Source organism: Typopeltis vanoorti, chromosome 26 (assembly GCF_054136105.1).
Source record: "Typopeltis vanoorti isolate ZY-2024b chromosome 26, IOZ_Tvanoo_1.0, whole genome shotgun sequence".
In the NCBI taxonomy this organism is placed as follows: Eukaryota; Metazoa; Arthropoda; class Arachnida; order Uropygi; family Thelyphonidae; genus Typopeltis; species Typopeltis vanoorti.
Genome location: NC_143574.1, coordinates 29,397,091 through 29,420,214, shown reverse-complemented (window position 1 = coordinate 29,420,214; position 23,124 = coordinate 29,397,091). Strand labels below are relative to the sequence as shown.

Below are 23,124 nucleotides of genomic sequence, written 5' to 3'. Positions count from 1 at the left end.
AGCATCCACACCTGTTAAGTTCGAAGTGAGTTATGGTTTCACGGAAAATTCCTCGCGATCATTATTTTTCGTAAGAACCTGGTGATACACGATAGGCGTGACGTATACTTTTCAACATTCTTCGCGTTTCCATGTTTTAATTACATTAACGACAGATAACATAATGCCCTGATTGATGCATCGTAAGAACTAATATGACAGCTCACTGAGAGTCGGTGAATTGTCACTAATGTCCAGCTGTATGCAATTTAGAATTGTATAATTTATCGCACCCTTCATTACACATTACTGTAAATGTGATTTGGCGGCATGCAGTATTAATATCATAAAAAGCGTTGAATATTCCATGGTTTGAAACGAGTCTTCCAGGAATGGCTTGTTAAGGTCTTGAGTACCGGAATTATCTAGCCCAGGGTTTCCCAAATTGTGTTCCGCGGAAAGTGAACAAGTGTTCCGTGATGTCAGTGACGAAGTCGTGTATTTTTAAGCATGGAAGTAATTTGGGATAGGGACTACCGCTGTTTATGACTGGTCATAAAAATTGCCTGCAAGCCGATTATAACAATGGGCGGCGTATCCTCTGTACTCAAAGCTGAAAGAAATAACATTTGTGTTGCAAATGTTAGTGACCAATCAGCAAGGAAGTATAAAGAAAATTTTTCCACTGAAATTGAAGATCAAGGTAGTCTGTATCCGGCTCTCAAATCTATTACTACTGAATATTTTCTTCGCAATTTCGTATTGTACGGTGAAAGTTTCAAAACCGTAGTGCCGTGATTTTTTTAAAAGTAATAGGCCTGCAGATTTAAATTTTAATATGAATAAGAGACAAGGGACTTTCTTTAATTTTGGTGTTAAGAAATCTCGTATTGAAGGTGTTTGTGATGCAACAGATAGTGAGTCATCCACACCCAGCCCACAAAGCGATCTCCAGGATACACAAAAGGAGGGGACAACCCAGCAGACAGGAGAAAAAGTGTGCATTCACTCGTAAGTACTTATAATATTATACATTTTTGGCGATCAGAATGGGATATGTCAATGAAAATCAGCAGAAATTAATTTAATGATGTTGGCCTGAGGAAACTACAATATGCTCCAAGATTTCATTAGTCCAGTGATTGATAACTGATTTAAATGTAATTTATATTTGTCAACATGTCACACCGTATACATAAGTGTACTAATACTCTTTATGATTATGCCATAATTAATTATTAATACATTACAAAATAGCCAAGGTGCTCCGTGAAAATTTCAGGATTTGTGAAGTGTTCCGTCGTAGAAAAAATCTGGGAAACGCTGATCTAGCCTACCCACAATATTAATTTGCCATGGCTTTACAATCTCTTGGATTGAGTTGAAATGGTTGCATTGAGCATTATAGTCAAAACAACTAAAGCAATGAGACCAGTATATAATGTCTATTAACATCCTGTGTTTGCCAGCTGTTGTGCCTGTTAAGATTTAAAAAAAAAAAAATTCTACTTTCCAGGTAAAATGGGCAATAGAACACACGGCAGAACGTTATGATTTAGTATCAGCAATAATGAAAATAGCTAAGAGAGCTGCCTAGTGATTTCCCTAAACATTACTTTTTTTTATCACTCGTTCCATTCAGGATGAAAAGATTACCCATACACACACGCAAATCCATTCACGTAGCTCAGTGGAAATTGTGTTTGCACTCTACAGCGCTAGACCGTCCGAAGAAAGAGTCGTCAGTTCGATTCTAGTCGCCGGCTAAAAGAACTTTTTTTCGATCTGTTCCCGAATAAATTGATCTCTGGCATTGGCAAGCGATTTTTTTTTCTCCAGGAAATCGGGTTTTTCGTCCCGTAAACTCAACAAAATCGATCGTAGAACCCACACTATTTCACATTAAAAATATTTTGTCAGGGACCAGAAGATGGCAGCGCATGTAAGCCATCTCTTCACTATGTGCTGCTTAAATTAGTGACAGTCTTGGGCCAGCTATCTCTGATTGTCTACCAGTGGAGATTGAAATGCCCACTGTCTCCAAAAAGTTAGACAGGGCTGAAACGCCCTCGCTTACTCCCAATAAGAGAATAAAAGGGGTTGGCTGATTTTTTTATGATATATATATATATATATATACACACACACACACACACACACACACACACACATAATCTGTTCTGGAGTTTGAAAGGCGAGATCAAGATCGCGAACCCTAATGTAGGCACTATAGGCTATAATATTAGTAAGGGTTATGGTGTTAACTCAGAATTGGCTTTATTATGATCGTTTTTCGATGCGAAAATAAATAAACTGAGCAAAAATGATACGAAGCCATATAAAATTATTACAAATCGTCTCCATCTGTACAGTACATGAGTTAAAACTGCCCTGCATTATCGCTATAGAACTCTTCCATTCAGGGAATAGTTCTGTTAACCTAGGGAAACTTGCTTCATGTGAAGGATTTTAAATTGAGAACTTAAGAAAATTCTAAAGGTTAGTTGTATGCATGCATTTATCTTCTTACGTGCAATTACGCTAGGCGTCCAAACCATAATTATAATTTTGTAACAATATTTAAAGAACTCGAGAATGTCAGACATTAGACAGACTGACGCTACGGTATCCAGTGCTCTGAGTGCTGTTCTTACTGTGAACAGCATATATAAAAATAATGTTGAAACATTGAATTACTTCCTGTGAAGAAATATTAATTACATAATTATAATAAGGGCAATTTTCTTTAACTAGCTTGTTTCTACTTTTGCGCATACAATAAGGCATTTATATTTGATTGTCGGTAATTAACAATTTGGCATCGCGTGTAGGTCATTTAAAGGTCGAGTTTACTGTTGCAAGTTCACAAGTGATGTAAAATGAACAGAGACTTCATTCAAACACTTTCGAGGAAAATATTATGTTTCGTAAGTTTGAAATGGTTGTATAAACCCTTTAAGATCACAATGCTTTTCCACAAGTCACAATTTCCAATTTGGAAATCAGACAGAGGCCAAGTTTGGGCTGTATAGTGGGTGGTGGACCAGGATATTGAACAAAACCAAGAATCAATCTCTTTTTCTCAGTCTTTAAGCATAGGATTCTGCAGTGTTTTAATATAGCATACAAAGTTTATCGTAGTGTGCAGGCACGACTTAAGTTGCTTAAATATAAAGAACCAACAGGCTTCATTTCGACGATATAAACATTATTTAAATTAAGGGGATATTAAATCCCACATTGTTTTAAAACCGAATAAGAAACTCAGAGTTTTATGCCGAATATAGTAAACTATAAAAGTATCGGCGAATACTAGCGTGAGCCAATTCAAGTAGTCCTAGTACGTAGTACAATACCGGGCAACTCGTTGCAAAGGTGAGTAAAGTTCTGAGCGCTATTCTGATTATAATTTGGTCTAGCTACTCACTGATGAGGCCTCAAAAAAAGGCTGAAACCGGTCTGGGTAGTGATCTCCCACCATAATGTAATAACAGCATACATTTCCTAGGAAGCGTGTTTTTACATTATGGTAAATACCAAAGTTTCTTCATTTATTTCTCTTTTTTTTTTTAAAGTATTAGTGACCCTTAATCTCTTTCGGGAATCCTTACCTCAACGTGGTGAAGAGGCTTATCTGTTCTGAAGAATTTCTATTCTTCCCCGTAATTAATATATTTTTGAAGACATTTCTCCCGTTATAACTAGGTTTGTTATTTTTCTCTTCTATGCATTGTTTATTATTGACATTATTTACCCGCTATCTCCGAAATTTTATTTTCCTCCTTTGTATCCCTGAAATCTCCGATGGGTCCACAATTGGAAAGTGCCAATCCTTCTAATATCCTCGTTTACGTTGAAGGAAGAGCCTAGAATGCTCAATTTGACGATATTGATAAGTTTATGAGAATACAACCTTCAGCACTGGAGTTACTGAATTCACACATCGACGGAAAGTCCATTGTGTAAAATACAAATTTCCTACATGGACTGCCGCGGTGATCTAAAGAGTTTTTTTTTTCTTCTTCTCGTGCTGATGAAATCCAATTTTTCAAAACAGCTGTCAAGCCAGTGAAACTGTAATCAAAAGAATCAATCAAAAGACAAACATGGGTCCTTGGCTAGAGTTTGTCTTTTAAGAGCTGTAACACTAAGTCGACTAAAGTTTTGTTTTCACAGACTCTTTGGTCAATTTCGAAACTTTTAAACTACAAAATATAAAAAATACTAGTGGTAGTGGTGTAAGGTAAATGGTGTTGGTGTAGTTGTGGTTCATTGTAGTTGGAGATAGATTAGTTTATATCCATGCATTTGCTCCGTAGTGAACAGTAAACCATGTAAAGCTTTTAAACATTCAATTCTCCCAACTGTATTTAGCTTTTGTCATCTAATTAGATATTCTAAATTAGTATATGATTTGACTTGTTCTGTAATTTATTTTTCTACCTTGCGGTGTGTTTTTCTCTGCTTTCCATCATAACTTTAGGAAGGGATTGAAATTTAACGTAAGGTCGTTTTTTCACTTTGCGTATTTATTTGCTCTATTAATTTTCGCAAGTCAGTCTTCACCCCTCACCAATCAAGATAGTATCGTCTGCGTAGCCAAGATTATTTATATATATTTCTTTCTCCTTTTTATTATTATTATTAAGAGAGACCTCCAGAGAGTCCACATACTACACACACCAGCTATCATACTTATTCTTGAATTCATTCACCCTGCTTGCACTCGCAACATCCAATGGCAATCGATTCCAATCACGCACCACCCTCTAAGAGAAAAATCAAGTCCTCACATCTTCTTGGCGTCTTCATTCTCAGTTTCCAAAGATTCCCTAGTCCTTTCCCCACGCTCCATAAACTGAAAAATTCCATCGACTGAAATCTTGTATGACCCTTTAAGAAGTTTGTAAGTCTCAATCATATCACCCCTCTTTCTCCTGTTTGCTAGTGTCTGCAGTCTACAAATTCTCAACCTGTCTTCATAATCAGTATTCCACGATCCTGATATCAATTTTAACCCTCTCCTTTGCACTCTCCCCAATATATCAGAATCACAACGGAAACCAGGAGACCAGACCTGCGCACAATAGTCCAAGTGAGGTCTTATCAAGGCCTTGTAAAGAGGCAAAATAACATCCTTATCTTTACATGTGAACGTTCGTTTCAGCATTGCAATTATCTTTTGAGTTGTATTTGCAATCTTCGCCACATGGCCCCTGAACTTCAACTTCCTATCTATTAACACCCCAAGATCCGTAGCCTCATCAGTTTCTTCTAGCTTAATCCCACCAACATAATACAACATTGGATATCTAAGTCATGCCGAAGTGAATGACTTTACATTTACTGACATTGAACTGACATTCATTTTCGAATGCCCACAATTCCAGTCTATTGAAATCATTCTGCAAGTACTGCATATCAGCAGCATTCCCGATTACCCTACCTGTCTTTGCATCATCATCAGCAAATAACTGTATGTCGCTTGTCAAATCCTTCCCGATATCTTTTTTACAGTCTGGCTCCTACCTCAGTATGCTATGTTCTCAATACCATCAGGTAGCATCAGCAGTCACCGAATCCAAGGTGTCATATCTACTTTCCAATCATTTTTGGGTTTTAATCTATTAAGATACTCAGGCAAGCAGTTGCTGCCGACTATTTCCATTCCTCTTGCTGTGTAGTTACTATCATCATCATCATTGTGGTTTTGTTTTCGCAGTATCAGGTTTTATTTTTATTATGTATTTATTTATGTTTATAGTGTTCACTATAGAAAGTCTAATCAAGATAGAAATAAAATGTTGGCTAATGAATACTTTCGAACAAGATTATTTGCAGATTATCTGGTTCGATGGGAATAGAAAAATTCAGATGCGAATGCAAAAATTAAAAGAAAAAGGTATCAAACCATCCAAATTTTCAAATATACTCACCCAAAGCAAAACCAGCACAAAAGGCGACATCCCCAATTGCATAAACGCTACCATATACGGAGGTGTGCCGGATATCTACAAGATGACCAAGCATTGGCATCATGGATGAATCCACCATACCTAATACATGAACATATAAATATAAAAGAACACGCTTTGTGAAAGCATTCTTACTTGATTAGATATTTCAATAAATATTATCTAATCCATAATTTTATAAACCTTTCCTATTACATCTAATTAACTTATTATCAGACTAATGTAACATACCTATCGCAAAGCCTATACCGGCATTGGGAGGAATCAAATGGTTGACACTGCGAGCCAAAGGGATCTACAATTATAAAAGAAATATTTAAAAAGATGCATATGACTGAATATGTACACAGTCATATAGAACTATTTTACTACATGTAATATTGAATATATATAAAGATAATGAATTTAAAAGTAAAAATAAATGAAAATTTGTCTGAAAAACAATCTATAAACCAAGGAATAAGACAGGGATGTCCTCTGTCTCCAACACTTTTCAATGTTTACATTAATCAAATATTAATACAGTGAAACACCTTAAACCATCAAGGTATAGAAATGTCCCGGAATAACAAAATAAATACGCTATTATTTGCAGATGATCAGGTAAAATTATCAGATAAGGAAGACCATTTGCAAACAGCAATATATAATTTAAACATTATAGTAGAACAGTTCGGAATGAAAATTTCCATAGATGAAACTAAAACAAGGGCATTTTGTGGACAAACTCCAGTTAGAAGCAAAGTAGTTATTATTTGACAACTACAGGGAGTCCAAAGATTCATCGAGGGAGAGTGTGCCAACAGCATCGAACGATTGGTCCCCTTCCAACTACTAACCGCGCTCAAACTTACTTAACTGAGCCATTAGTAGCATTATAGACCAATATGGTCTATACCCGTAATCAGTGCTATGATGATCATATAGAACTAGATATTTGACCATCAAATATTTAGTTCATTATATAATGTTTTTTTCTAATTGAAGATTTCTTTTAATTGGAAATATAAATATGACAGTCATTTATTGGACAAAAGAAATTTATAGAAATAAATACTCTGCGAAATAGGTCATGTTTTTTTTTACTGACACGGCGTCAGTTGTGATGTACAGAAAATTTAAAATAGAACACTAGCAAATGGTAGAAGAATCTATTTTAGGGCAGTGATGCCTTTCCCAGGCTCACTTACCATTTTCAATGCACTTGGTTTTCATTAAATAATTTGCGCACAAAAATTACTGTAATAAGTATTTTATTTCTAAAATATATTCTTATTCTCCTTTAGCCCATATCCACACCCACTACTGGATACGGGCCTCTCCTTAAACTTTATTTCTGTCTTTAGTTAATGTCCGGCATCTCATCAAACCTCTGTACATCTTAGTTTATTCTTTGAGGACGTTTTTTGTCTTGTTATGCACTGAGTGCTTACTTTTTTCCATCCTTCATCTGTTAATCTAATAACCTGGACGTCCCATCTTCGTTTACATGTATAAAATTTCAGAATATCCTCTAATCCAGCGTTTCTCAACCTTTCTAAGCCCAAGGACCAGTAAAATGCCTAAAATAATTCTACGGACCACTAAGTTATGTAATTTTTTTTAAATATGTGTGGAGATTACCGACATTTACAACGTATACATATAACATTTACATATACAACATTTTACACATACATAAACATTTACAAATACATATAGAAACATAATTAAGTTGGAAGTAAACGATTAAAAGTGTATTATCACTGAACAAAGTTTTAATTTTTATCAAACAAATAAAGGTATCAGTTTCCGATTTGCTGTGGGCAAATGAATGGGAATTTCAGCGACGTCCCGCTGACAACCGATTCATCTACCGACAATCATTAAGCTCACCCTTACAAACACAGTTTTAGCGCCGTTGGTACCATGGGCAAATGAATGGGGAATGTCAGTACCATCCCGCTGATATCTTCATTCATCTGTCCACAATGACGTTTATCTTTAATCCCCAATCATCTACCCATAGCAACTTTTATATTTTATATGTTATCCCCATTCATCTGCCCATACGCATGAAGCTAGCCCCACAACTTTTATCTTAACGCACTCTCTGATTCGACTTGCGACATGTAAACTGTTCCATTCGCTAAGTGCGTTGTGAGACGAAGGAAAAATGTTATTATCTTACTCCATTCATCATAATACGAACTGAATACGAACTTGACCTCCATGGATGACAACCCTTGTCCTGTCCAAACCATCCCCTGCATATACCCAAAAATTTTACTCTGAACATCCCAAAGCCATTAATTCCCCCATCTACACGCACGCACTCAACTGATAAGAATCGCCTTATTTCCATGGGGAGTTTTTCCCGACCAGCAAAAAAAATTTAAGACATCCTGTTATGTGAGGTCATTCCCGAAATCTATAAACAGTCCAACCCACGATATCAGTCGCAAAGTGCCATCCACGTGGTCGGGTGTATTTTCCCGCCAGCGACCGTACGCCGTATATACCGTACGCATGTGACTTGTACTAATCGTGTTATGATGGTGATTTTAATTGTATGCATCCTGTTTTATCCAGAGGCACAACAGTGCTCATCGTAAATCTGGCAGATTCATTGATCTTGTGGCAGTTTTATTTATATTCGTCCTGTGTGATGCTTGGATTCGTTACATTGTGATGTGCGTTTCTGCACAATCCATGACTGCACGGATGTTGTTGTTTGCATGCGATGGATTCGGTGTGCTAGGACGCATATTCCCGCAAGCGACCGTACGAGATACGGAACTTCGCTAAACGGGACGCGGACAGCTATCCTCCTCGCCAGCAGAGCGGGGCTTACCGTGAAGTTACTTTGTGAAATTTTCGTTTCATCCCCAATTTTGGAAATGGATTAATTCCAAAACCAGTAACGGAAATAATCGGAAACTGTAGTCCAAATAAATAATAATAGGATATAATTATGTTACTTTTAATCAGATGTTCAGCTTCTCGGCCTTTGTACAGTTGCTGGATATCTGGCTCCATATTGGTTAACTTCAGTCGAAGATCGGCACACACACTAAGACGATTTCTGTATTTTGTTTTTATTTGAAGGAGTGATGAAAATCCTTTCTCACAAAAATAGTTTGTAGAAAATTGCATGACGATTTTCAATGCTTTTTTAGCTAATTCGGGAAATTCACTTCTCACTGAAGGCGAGATCCAGAATCGAGCCAAACCAAGATCATGGAGTTGCATTTTAAGCCCACTGTCACTTGAAAACTCGATTAACTATTCTTTTTTCGATAACAAAAGGTCGTTCTCGTGACTGCAAGCCTGAAATAGATCGCGAACCCACAGAAATTTCTTATAAAAGTTATTCGTAAAATATGTTTCAAAATTCCGCTTCAAGAGAACAACAGTTATTGATATCATCTCTACTGCTCTTTTTTATAATATGATAATCATGAATTTACGCTAGTACTATGGGAGTTTTTTTGTAGTTTAAATATATTTAGTATTTTAAAAAAATGGTTAGTATTTAAAAATTATACATCATATAACTTTTAAATACATTTCTATCAAATATTATTCGAAATTGAATTCATCGTCTCTTCTTCAAATACAAATTTCTAACAATAAAAGCCCATCAAATTAATATAAAGATAAATCAAGTACTGAAATATAATTAAATGGTTATAAAATCTGAATTTATCTTACTTACACAGATTAGACATATTCCTATGATGATTAAGCCTAACATGGATGCCAGCCACCTGAAAACGGGAATAGGAGAAAGAATAATTTAAAATAAACAATGAATAACGAACTTACGATATATGATAATAACGTGCACTTTAGCGTGATCTTAGAATATTGATATATTTCACTTTATCATATTCAGAAATAATTCTTCATAATAAATGCTTCCGCTTTCATAGTATTTTTCAAACGATATGCATCCTGACCATGCGAATTTTTTTTTTATTATGCTTTCGTCTATCAAGTACTAGAGCGCCACATGTAAACCAATTTTTGTACTACAAAAATTCAGATACGCTGCATTTTATTAAATCAAATGCACGAGCTCCACTTGAAGATAGGTTAGAATTATGATGGCAGTAAGACGCATATGTTTATTTTAACGATGCCAACAAATAGTTTTGAATTTCAGAAAATTAAATTCTTTGAAACACACGAGACCGTGGTAGGATATGAAAATTTTCAACATTAAAATTGTTACAGTTTTATGCACATTATTTAAGAAGGATTTCTAGGGTGCCGATCTTGTATTATGATTCATAAATTATTAAAGAGAAACATTAATGCAAAACGATAACATAATATTAATTAAATGTTTCCTTTACGGGGATATTGCACACTTAAACTGTTTATAAGCGCTTCTAAATTTAAATTATAAGCTACGTTCGCTTCTATCGATATACTTGCTAGATCAAGTAATCTTTCTTAGGTCATTGTTCAATAAATAATTTTTAATCAGTTTAAGCTTGGAAAAACGTCCTTCTGCACTTGCTATAACAGAAATTGTTAGGTAAGCGACGGCGCCTACTGCAATAGGGCTGAACGAGCGCCCTTATTAAGACGTGCCTTGAGGCAGGCTGCATCTATGCTACACCCTTCATGAAGAGGATCCTTGACATAATATAAACAAGATTTTAATATATAATTTTTGATAAATTTATAACTTTTTGGCCCATATTTACAATGGAAACAGTATTATGGTTGAAAGAGGTAAGCCTCGTCCTCCTGTTCCTAATGTTACACCTTTGAGTTATTCAATTTTTACTCAGCCTTGGAAAGCCAATGTATTAAGTAAACAACAAACATATATAAAAATGTTTTAATAATAAACAAACATGCTCTCAGGTATATAATCAATCCTCGAACAATGTTATGAACGAATAATAAGCAAATTCTTAATATTGAGTCAAGTGATGCGCATAAAATTAAGCTGTTCACCTTCCCATCTTGTGCCCCATTGGGCCAAATACATTTGTGCCTATTAGATAAGAAATACTAGCTGGAAGGAAAACTGCTCCTTGTTGCCACTTGGCGGCACCCATGGTATCCATCATCCACAATGGCAGAGAAGGTTCGAGAATAGCAATTCCTAAATTGGCAAACGTGATGGATCCTGGAAGAGAAGATTGACACGATAAGTAAGATTTTCATTGTGCAAAGTAAACCAATATTCTAAAAGTTTAAGGACTGATTTTGACTTTTAATTTGAGGAAAATAATAAGGAAAATCATGCATAAGAATATTATACTAGTGGAAGAACTTTCCCGATATACAATGGAGGTATACTGAAATTTTCACAAGACAATTCATTTTTAAAATGTTATTAATAGAAATCTGTAGGCAATGATACTCACCTGCTGCTACTAGAATATAAGGATCTTTGATCAGAGTCAGGAGAGAGGGACCTTCTTCCGGCTCCTTTGCGACTCTGGGCTGCAGTACCACAAGTTGAAGAACTATCAGCAAAATATGAATAAATAAAATCACTTCAAGACATCGTGCAATTTTGATTTTGAAAACATATTGATGACATTTGCGAAGGCCTATCAAAAATTTTCCGAAATTATTTTTCTAGTGGGCCAGTTCTAAATGTTTTTTTTTTCTTGCATTATTGCATGTCTTTTTTCCCGAGCAACTGTTTTGTCAGTCTTATAGCATCATCAGGACGGCGAATGTAAGTCTGTTTTATATTCGCCATTTCTGTCAGATACTCAAATAACGACTGAGACATCCAGTATATAGCTTAACGTTGTTGGAGAGAGAAAAAAAAAACTTTGACAGGCTTCGCCAAATGAAAGGCATGTAATAAAAAAATTACATGATTGTATATATCAAACCATACTTGTCTTATGAACATTTTGAGAAAGTAGTTACTTACGTCCATCTATAAGAGCTAGTGCAGCGAGCACAAGAAAAGGAGAAGACTTGCCGACAAATTCATACATCACTCCTCCAAACGGTGGACCTATTAATACTCCTAATGCCAAACCTCCAAGGGCAATGCCCATCGCATTTCCGCGCTCACGATCGTCTGGATAACGAGAAGCAACCATTCCCATCCCTGTGCAAAAGAAAATACATTGAAATTTAGCTTTGAGAAATTGCAAATGGAATGTACAACAATATTAACGGGGTATAGAAGTAAATGCTCATCTTAAAATGGAAGTAATGTAGATATAAGTGGATTTGCCAAACGGCAAAATGCGTTTACAAAATAACTATTTCTAATTAAAGTGTCAGATTCCAATATTCTTGAGGCCAAGTCACTAGGTTTTGTCAAATGTGCTTAATGCATGATATGTTCTTATATGCTACCAAGATAGCAGGCTCAGAACAACTCTCCAATTTGCTTTAGAAATCCTTAAATGTTCCACGGATCTTAGACAAAATTTGAACTTAGTCTTTATCTTCTGATTTACTGATGTGCTCGCCAAGAAGTTCAAAATGATACAGATTTTCATTTGTTACAGATAAGAACTCAAATAACAATTCTTAAATAATAAAATAAGTATTTATTTAACAATTTTTTTATACATTTTTCTTTTACTTGTTTCAATACAAATTCTTGACCGTAAAAACCACATTTCAGACTACACATCCTGCTAGGGTTAGGTACCAAGAGATGGCACCGCTTGTTCACATCTCTTCATCGGTTGCCGCTTATAATTAGTGATAGCCATGGGCCAGGTATCTCTGATTGGTTATTGGCAGAGAATGAACTTACCACTAAGTCTCCAAAAGTCAGATAGGATTAAAGTGCCTCGCCTACTAAGGGAATTAAAGGCGTTAGCCGATTATTTATTTGACGACTCTGTCATTAAATATGCGCATACCTTCTAATATTCAAAAATATAACTACTAACCAAGGAACAGACTTCACGTTAAATAATCAACAGATCTATTCAGTGCTTGTAAGCTTACATCTGCTTTTATCTATGTACCAATTTCTCCTTACGTTTTGCAACAAGTTTAAAAACTTGTTATACAGATAAATTCAGTATCTTTTTAAGTACTATGGAAACTGAAAATATATATTTTTGAGTTCCCAAATATAATACAATATTTAGGATATAATGAACTCAAGCAAGGCGCCTTTGTAGCCTTGTGGTTGAATTAGCTGTATGAACACTAAGCCACCCAAAGGAACTATATAGGGTGTCCCAAAATTCACGCAACATTTATTAGCGCCATTTGTGCGGTAAAGTGTTGCCAACGAGAAAAAAAAAGACAGCGTGACAGCTGACAGTTCAGCTGTCACGCTGAACTGTCAGCTGGGTTCCTGGGTTATTAACAATGACCACACACAGCGAAGAGAGTTCGTTGAATGGATTATGGAACAACAATAAGTGGATGCTTATTTTTCGAACAAAATCATCTTCAGCGATGAGGTTCATTTTCATCTTGATGGCTTCGTTAATCGACAAAATTGTAGCATTTGGGGTTCAGAAAATCCACGAGTGATTGTTGAGAAACAAATGCATCCACAACGTGTCACTGTTTGGTGCGAATTTTTGGCATCATCGGTCCATTCTTCTTCGAAAATGCGACTGGTAAGGCAATAACAGTTAATGGTGCTCGCTATCGCGACATGATAATCGTTTTTTGTGCCTAAATTGCAAGATATGGATGTGGATGACATGTGGTTTCAACAAGACGGTGCCACATGCCATACAGCCCGAGAAACAATTCAATTACTGCATGAGCATTTCCTGGTCGTGTAATTTCCAGTTTTGGCGATCAGAATTGGCCGCCCAGATCATGTGACTTACCGCCGTTGGACTTTTTTCTTTGAGGTTTTTTGAAGTCTAAGGTTTATGCCAACAAGCTCACGACTACCTACGCCTTGAAGGAGGAAATTGAGCGCTGTATCAACGAAATTCAGCCACATTTATGCAAAACGGTCATGGAAAATTTCGACATAAGAGTGCGTATGTGCCAGCAAAGCCGTGGAGACCATTTACCCGATATGCTATTCCATGCATAACCCTATACTGTATACTTTATGAATCAATAAGAAATTAAAATTTTTAATTAAAAACGTGTTTTCTATCAAAAAAAGTCGTTAGAGGATTTTATTTTCAATTTTAAGGAATTCGAAGTAAACATGGTTATCAGTATAATTAGAGTGTACAAATTTCTTATAGATGCATGTACCATACATAATTTGTGTTAATAGATAGAAAGAAGTAATATCATCCCGAAGAACAATAGTAAAACTTACCAGCTACACTAGTGCATGCTGATCCAACGCCCTGAAGAGCTCGTGCTATGAAAAGTGTTGGATAAGTCCTCCCAATGGCGAAAACTGAAATGGAATCATTGTTCTATCACTCTATTTTGTATTTTTTTTGATAGAAAAAGAAATATTCTGATACAGCAATTATCTGATTTAAGGAAATGGGGGGGTAGAAGGAAAGAGTAGGGGGAAAAGATGAAAATATATTCTGCGGATAAATAGCAATGAAAATCAAATATATTCAGGATGTTATTTGAATTTTTACCTCTGCAGATTACAGAAATGCGAAGTAATTGTACAACACGTACAGGCCATTGAAAGAGGTGAAGAAAAAAAAATTGTATGTATTGCATTTATTAGTTCTCAGCACACAGTTTGGAGATAAAAAATACACCCTCTGTCAAAAAGCAACCGAACTTTTCGAAAATAGAAGTGGCGCCACTTGTTGTATCTTTTTGTTGTCGAAAGCGGCAACCTTCATTAGTGTTGTGTCAACTGGGTAAACGTTTTACGAAACGCATCAAATGTTTCAAAAAAGCATACGATGATGAATGCTTATCCCGTACTCAAGTTTACGAGTGGTTTAAGCGATTTCGAAGTGGTCGTGAGACGCTTGAGTAAGACGAAAAGCCGGGCCGTCCAAAAACTGGACTGAGCGAAGTTAACATCCAAAAAGTGCGTGATTTCATCAAAGAAAACCCTAAATCGTCCATGAAATTGATTGTAGATGAATTGGGGATTCCAACGTCAACTGTGCACAACATTTTGACCGAGAGTTTGGGCCTTCGTAAATTGAATTCGCGATTTGATCCCCACAAGTTGACCAACGACCAAAAAATGTTTCGAATTGAAAACTGCAAGGACCTCATTAAAACCGCTCGTAAGGACTCAAACTTCCTTGAAACGATCGTTACTGGTAGCGAAACGTGGTGTTTTGAGTATGAACCCGAAACAAAGCGCCAGAGTGCTGAGTGGAGACCACCAGAGGAGGGACATCCGAAAAAAAGTCTCTTGGAGAAGTCAAAAGTAAAGACAATGCTGATTTGTTTCTACGATTCCAAGGGCATTATCCACAAAGATTTCGTTCCGCCTGGCCAAACGGTCAATGATGAGTTTTATCTCGAAGTTTTGACGCGATTGATAGCGAGAATTGGTCGCGTACGGCATGAATATCGTGAGGACCGACCGTTCGTCAAAACACTGTCACCCTTGGCACTATAACTCGGCTTCTAATGAAACAAATGTCATAAACAGTTGACACAACACTAAGGAAGGTTGCCGCTTTAGACAAGAAAAAAATACAACAGGTGGCGCCACTGATTTCTTCTATTTTCGAAAAGTTCGGTTTCTTTTTGGACACCTTATTATATATACATATATAATAAGGATATCCGAGGAATTACATTGAAACATGGAATGCTATTAAATATTATCTGCACTCTCACGGTGCCTGGGCCACTTAGGCATGTTCACTTGCTCAAGGGTGTACTGTCTGGGACTAGCAGGTAGTCTTACAGTAAGCACACGTTTCCTCAAAAATTGCTATAATCTATAACAATGCATGACCTTTTGTTTCTATTGTGTACGGGAGTCTTAACCAGTAGTATCCTCGCTCTGATATACCACTATGAAATACTCTCACAGCAGTAGATCATTTGGCCCACCCACGTGATTGGCCAAATCAATGCAAAAATAATAATGAAAGTTTCGGATCAACAGCGACTAATTTGTTTTGATTATTATTCAAAGTCTCCATAAACTCATGAGACTCCTCTTGGGAATTGCACTGTAAAAACCACAAGGCTCATGTTACTCACCTTACTGACTGGGGTCTTTCAGGAAATGCATTCCAAGTAAACTACTTTTCGCTTTCTCCATTTCTAGGAATGACTTCTTATTTGAAAAATTCCTGCAATGTACATTCGGTAAAGATACGTACTTCTCTGCAGCTGAAATACTTCGAGCTAGTTAAATTTGAACTCGGTGGTAGAACCATGTCTGTGCCTCTCCAAACTTACCACGGGTCCTTTGAATTCCTGAGAATTTTGTGGCCGTCCTTCATCGAGTCTACTTGGGTCCAAGCATTTGCGAGATTTTTCTGTATAGTAATTATGCTTCTCTATATAACTCGTGTTTTTGAGGTGAGTGAAGATAAACATCTGTTTGTATGATGTGTTTGAGGCAGAAATTCACAAAATTTACAGCATCGTGTAAATATTGATTCGTTCCCATAGTTTCAGTTGAAACTTATAATTTAAAATTTAACCCTTAAGATACTCGAGACAAGTATACGATGTTTGCAACTAGTTATTCTCTTTTAGTCCCACACACACACACACACAGAACGCGAGAAAAAAAAGTTACCTTGAATAGCACAAGTTTAAAATGCTCCACATCTCACGCAAAAAAATCAAAACAACCCGTTTCAGTCTTCCTAAACGGGGACGTTCTCGAAATAGCCAGTGAGCTAAAATACCTAGGAGTAACAATAGACGAAAAATTCACCTTCAATAAGCATATTTCGTATGTTGCCGAAAAAAGCTTACAAGTAGTAAACCTCCTAGGTAAGTCGGCAAGGATTAAGTGGGGATTAGGCCAACGAGAGCTCAAAAACAATATATACCTGAGTTATACTACCACTGGTATCTTGTGCTGTACCTGCCTGGAAACATACACTAAAATCAAAGATAAACCGACAAAAACTAAACAGAGTTCGACGCTTTATAGCCATACGTATAATTATAGGACAATATCTTTCGAGGCAGCTTGCGTTATTGGAGCGCTAACACCGATCTGCCTGAAAATATAAGAATTCTCTTGTGTATGACGCCACTTCCGGAAGATATAATGAAAGTTACAAATTACGAACTCCCGCTTCACTACAGTAGGTGGCCTCACCCAGCAAACATTGGGTGAGGCCACCCAATCTTTGCTGGGTTGATTGGGTGGCCTCTCAACAAGACAAGTGGCCAGTATCAAAACAGACTTATCGAAAAGTATTACTTAAAATTAATTAAATTTGCCAATAAGATCAACTTCCAGTGTTTGTAATCTAACATAAATTGTGAATTATATGGTGTTAATATATGGATATATAAAAATATAAATGTAAATATGAATATTGATACAAAAATATAAATAGAAATGTTAATAAGTACTTGTAAGCTATATGTAATATAAGCATTGTATGCAATGGAGAATGCAGGAATAAATTACCTCCTGGTAGGGTTACTATTGGGAGGAAAATGCAAAACACCCCCCCTAGGAAAATGCAACCCCCCCTTCATAATCACAAAAATCGAAAACTATGCGTATATCTACATGAATGAAAGTCGGTAAAATATCAAAAGATATCCATTTAATTATTACTGCGCATGCGTTAGTGTTCTGTTGATGGACCAGCCATGTTTGGATGAGTAATAAAACAAGGACATACATAATTCATAAATGATTACATATTTACTCGTTAAAATTTATTTTACCATAAGACTGATTCTGAATATTTCTTTTTTTTTTACCTCTTATTTGACAAATTTAATTTTTTTTTGGCATTTGTGATATGCGGGCTCCCTAAAGCTCGGGACCCGTGGCAGGTGCCCCTCTGACTCAGATCTAAGGATGAAACTAATATAATATGCAATTGCGTCTTCAAGAACAAAAGACAACAAGCGAATTCGTAACAAATAAATAAATGCTGCTTAGTATCCAACATGTGATGGGAACGCACACCCAACCCCGACGATAGTTGGAGTCAATTGCCTATCGATAAGCAGTTGGGCTTGTGAATGAATAAAAGTTAGAGAATTTATTAATTTTTTAGCATTAAATCAATAAAAATAAAATGCAAAGGTGTGGAATTACACAACACACATCTAGAAAACAAAACTTACTGACAGTGGTAATAAACATAATGACGAATCCAGCGAACATTGGAATAGTGAAGCCAATTCTGAAAGAGAACATTTAATTCTGAAAAAACGATGACCAAATGATAGCACTCATAATAATATTTCAATAGTATTAGGCGTCAGATCATTTACATGTACATATGGATATTCTGACATTTTAAAATAGTCCAATACGACACACGAACATGACAAGCAGTTTTTCATCTGGGAGAAGTGATGGAAAGGAACTTGGACACAGTTGAACAGAATGCAATTCAATGTCAGAACCTTACCTGTTACTCAATGGTCCGATAAAAGGGTTAGTGATAGCTTGCATAACTGGTTTCGATGCGAACATTACCCCTACTTCTACGTTCTCTTGGGAGAGTTCGTCATGATAAATGGCTCTTTGTTCCAGTGATTTGGCATCTTCTCTCGTATTGTCAGTTGAATTGGTAGTCAGTTCTTGGTTAAGCGGCGTGGTCGTGTCCCAAAATTCTTCATTGGGAACGAGAGTGTAGCCAGGCAAATCCCATTTAGTTTTGCTCCTTCTTGGAGATGGCGCGTAACGAGCCAAAAACTTTGGACCGTCTTCGTTTTCGTCATCTTCGAGACCGAAACGTCTTCCAAGGTGGGACAGAAATGAGTTACTAATAGGAGGAAGTTCTGTTTCTGAGACAATGGTTGTTTCGGGGAGTGGGATGGCATCGTCTTCATGTCGGATTTGGTAGAGAAAAGCAGGTATGATGGGAACTAAAGAGAAATAAATATCAGTAGTACATTGCAAGTAAAACTCTTTTATTTATCGATATGGTTAAACTTCGGAAATCTTATATACTCAAAGTAAAATAGATTCAACTATTTAATATCTGAATCTTGAAAGTTTCATTATAATACAGAGGGGCCATAAATTAAGTTTCCCTCTTTGGAGGCATCTGTAGCTAAAACCAATAAACGGGAGACCAAATTTTGTATTGAGACTTCTGAAGACATGGGGAGATGAATTCCGCGAAAAAAAGATTTAGTACCAAAAGTCGCCGATAGGGGAAATTTTGGCGCCAGAGGAGCCGAAAACAAGCGAGCAATTACATTAGAGGCAGATAAAATGGAATAATAACATTTCGATGGTGTCGAAATGTTATTATTATATGCGAAGGTCATGCGCTTATCATAATCTGCGGTAGTTAGTGCTTGCACACGACTGAACTTATACGAATAGAAGTGAAGCATTTTCCAGACTGTACCATAAACCATGTCAGGTTTGTGAGCTATGGCACGAGCGCTTAAACCAGTACTGGTCCCTGTGTCGTCGAACACCGCAGTAGCAATGTCTTTTACTGTCTCTTCTTGCACTGCTTTCCATCCTCTGCCTGCTGTAACCTCTAGTGATCCAGTAAACATGCTTAACAAGTAAAGCATGCTGAGGCAAGGTAGGATGCATATTGAGCACAATTCGTCAGTCATTCGAATAACTGCCTGAAAGTTCCCAATCCCTTTTTAAGTGGAATTGGTGGCGCTGCTGTCACATACGCACAGTAAAATTTGAATAATCCTTTTTACCTGCATTTACTGGAAATATTTGACTGCTTTCGGCTCTGCACAGCGCCAATATTTCCCCTGTCGGCGACTTTTGGTACTAAATCTTTTTTTTCGCGGAATTCATCTCCCCATGCCTTCGAAAGTCTCGATATAAAATTAGCTACAGATGCCTCCAAAGAGGCAAAGTTATTTTATGACCACCCGGTATATACAAATTAAGAAAGTTTCGAGAGTAATACAAAATATTATTTCATCAAATTCAAAGTTGAGAGATGTATTTCGCTAAGGAATTTAAAAATCAAAAGCTACAATTTATTGGTTTCATTACATAATATAGCAGAAACATTGCATCATGCAAGTGTATCAATATAACAATACATTTTAGTTTTGTGCATAGTTAAAAACTATTTACGTCTCGATGGAAGCTTAAATTCAACAAACTGAATGGAGGTCATTAACGACTTTATTAAAAATAATTTGTAGCAAAATCATAATTTCTTTCATAATTTTGCAACTTGTTTTATAAGTGTGAGACTTGCAAAGCATCTTTTTGATTCGTTTGTTGGTGGTGGGTTCATACCGGTGTTACTCCTCGGCTCTCGATATATACAGATTTCGTTGAAATTTGGCAGTTGGAATCCTTCCAACAATCAGTTTTGATTTCAAGTGAGCCTTATTTAGTGGCAAATTTTGCAAGCATTTTGGATATAAACGAACACTCCCTCTCCAATCAGATAGATGGAATTTAATAAAATTTGAGATTTAGGATTCCACTCAAATCAATTTGGGTTGCAAATGGATAATTTTTATTCACAAAATTTGCAAAATGTTTCGAAAGACAGTAATAATTCTGGTTTGGCTGGATGCAACTTAATGAAATTTGGTACCTAAAACCTTTACTAAAATTTGTCATAATTTCAATTTTAGTATCAATCCCTCCAGGAAACACAGGTTTTTAACTCTTCCCACTCAAGGAAATCGACCGTAGAACTCACGTTATTTCAGACAATAATATATAGTATTCATGCGTAGGTATCTGTGGTTAACAAGTTCGATAGAAATATTTAGGTTTTGTGACCACATATTTATTAGAGAGCTGTTTTTAAAAAACTAAAAAAGTACTAAAAATAACCCGACAAGTTTCGTTAGTCGTGAGACTAACATCTTCAGGGGTAAAGAGAACTAACAGTTTAAAGCACAAACTATAAGAAATTACGAAAAACAAGTTCATTTGTTGGTATTATGAACATCAAAAAAAGTTCGTTAAAAAACCGAATAAAAACAGTTACTACGTGTTAGCTGGAAACAATACCATTTGATGTCACGTTCACTCTGTCCGAGGATTTAAAATCAAACCTTCGTTTTTGTTGCATTGCATAGGAATTTTAATCATATTTGTTGTCTCTTTGAATTTTCTTGTGAAACAATTCTTATCTATATAGGACATGTTTGTTCTATCGTACAGTACATCATGACCGGTAGAGGTGTGAAATGCCAATCCCATTGATGTTCGCTCATACGGATTTCTCCCAATCTCCCCACATAGTAGATGCCACAGGAACAATGAATATTATAAACCTCTGGTTTTTTTCATTGGATTGGGTGATGTGAGGGTTTCAGGGGATGAAGGGATCTTGATACAGACAAATCGGCCCTTCAGAACACACGCAATTTACAGACTAAAAATACTAGTTGTGGTGGGCGATAGATGGCGTTGATTCGTAGTAGAAGTTCGATGTAGTGGTTGAGACAGTTGTAGGTATCCTCCCGCGATGAATGAGTCCTCGGACTCCTTGGAGGTGTCAGGAATAATAATAATATTTTTTCAAGTGGCAGGAAAGTCACTTTTATGTTGTACTTGTAGAGTAATTTGGCTAATTTATCTATTATTACATTCTTGATATAATAAACATGTGGTCACAAAACCGGAATATTTCTATTAATATATAGCGTTAGGATATGTATCACGAGATCAGGGCCGACTCTACCGACGGTTAAAGACGTGCATTTGCACGGGGCGACAAGTTTTTCGGGACGACAAAATTCGCATAAACTATACGAAAAATAAGGGGGAAGGGGCGGCAAAATATGCTACTTCACAGGGCTGCAAAATTCCTATGGGGCGACCCCGCACGAGATGGCATACTCTTCTCCATGGATGCTAAGAAAGCCACTAATAGTGTTGGATTCCGATTATGTAGAGATTAGAGTAATTATTATTTGGTTCAGAATCCAACATGATCTTCCATCACAAAGGCTAGACTTGTAAATATTATTTAATGTATATAACTTATTTTAAAATTTAATATTCATATAACTACCTTAATTTTGTCTAATATTTAATTATTTAATCAAAGATATATGTATGAATAATGAAAAGACTGTATTAAATATTAATAAGTTATTTTATTTATTGTTATATCAATATTATAGGAATTTGTATCTGATAAATTAACTGCGCATTAATTGAAATATAAATATTCTTTATTTATTCCTGTTTGTGAAAGTTTAACGTTATGCAATAGCTCAATTTTATTTTGTTGTCATGGAGACGCATGTAAGTAAGCGAGCGCGAGAATTGGAACACAACGTAAGGAGGTTTATTGAAAAGAGTTTTAGATCACGTGAGCAATTTAGAGGGAAAAACATATATAAGCGAGGAACGCTGGAATTATTAATTAATTAGGAGATTAGAGATTTATTAGAGAGAGATTGGCATTAGGTTGGAATCGGGCACTCGGCAATCACAGTGCGATAATGGCGAGTCGGCAAGTCACTCGGGCAGCTAAATAAATAATATTTAGCTGCTATAAAAATATAATTCCAGCGCCGACCTTTCAAAGACATACGGAACCTTGAAGCAAAGTACAAAGTTACTAGAGAATAGTACAGGCTGTAAAATTGGAGTTTACCGTTAGCTGTGCTTAGAAATATATTGCCTAAAGAATTAATTGAATGCCGGAGGAATGAACAACTGTGCTTATAAAACCTAAGGTTAAGGAATTATTGTATTGCTTTATTTCATGAGTGATCGGTAGTACTTTATGCAACAACGTTTGGTTATGTGTATTGTGAGCGATGATTAATTCAGTTATTGCTTAGAAGAATTATTTTAATGAGTGCCGTTTACTGTTTAAAGTGTTTACAGTTATAAAAGTGTTTGAATATAAGTAGATGAAGAAGAAAAGATTATCGGTAAGATTATTCCAACCATTAATATTTCTATACAGAGAAGCGTGTGAGTTTCATCCTAGAATTTCCTTATACTAACAGTAACTATTGAGGAAGTTAGCTAAAGTGTATATTTAAAAGTGTTTGTTTGTGAAGAGGTATTACTGCAATTTCATTGTATTTGGAACTTAAGGAACTGCAAGAAGACTGTACTAGAGATAACAGATTTACCATTGTCCGAGTTTGTATGATTGTACTTATCAGAGTAGCTAAAATGTTTGTAATATCTTAATTACTGATTTAAACTTAAGTGTAAAATTTG

At 36.1% G+C, this 23,124-nt stretch overlaps 1 protein-coding gene across 1 annotated transcript in view; it reads right to left on the bottom strand.

Annotated features, from left to right (window-relative positions):
* Positions 1 to 23,124, bottom strand: part of LOC150092450 (synaptic vesicular amine transporter-like) — a 71,184-nt gene that overhangs the window by 5,748 nt on the left and 42,312 nt on the right. The window contains exons 3-11 of the mRNA XM_090415023.1: positions 18,386 to 18,845; positions 18,096 to 18,154; positions 14,191 to 14,274; positions 11,848 to 12,030; positions 11,324 to 11,425; positions 10,908 to 11,082; positions 9,652 to 9,703; positions 6,186 to 6,249; positions 5,916 to 6,035 (exon numbers count right to left, since the gene is read on the bottom strand). Coding sequence (XP_090271149.1) covers positions 5,916 to 6,035; positions 6,186 to 6,249; positions 9,652 to 9,703; positions 10,908 to 11,082; positions 11,324 to 11,425; positions 11,848 to 12,030; positions 14,191 to 14,274; positions 18,096 to 18,154; positions 18,386 to 18,845 — 1,299 coding nt within the window. The remainder of the gene's footprint in view (positions 1 to 5,915; positions 6,036 to 6,185; positions 6,250 to 9,651; positions 9,704 to 10,907; positions 11,083 to 11,323; positions 11,426 to 11,847; positions 12,031 to 14,190; positions 14,275 to 18,095; positions 18,155 to 18,385; positions 18,846 to 23,124) is intronic.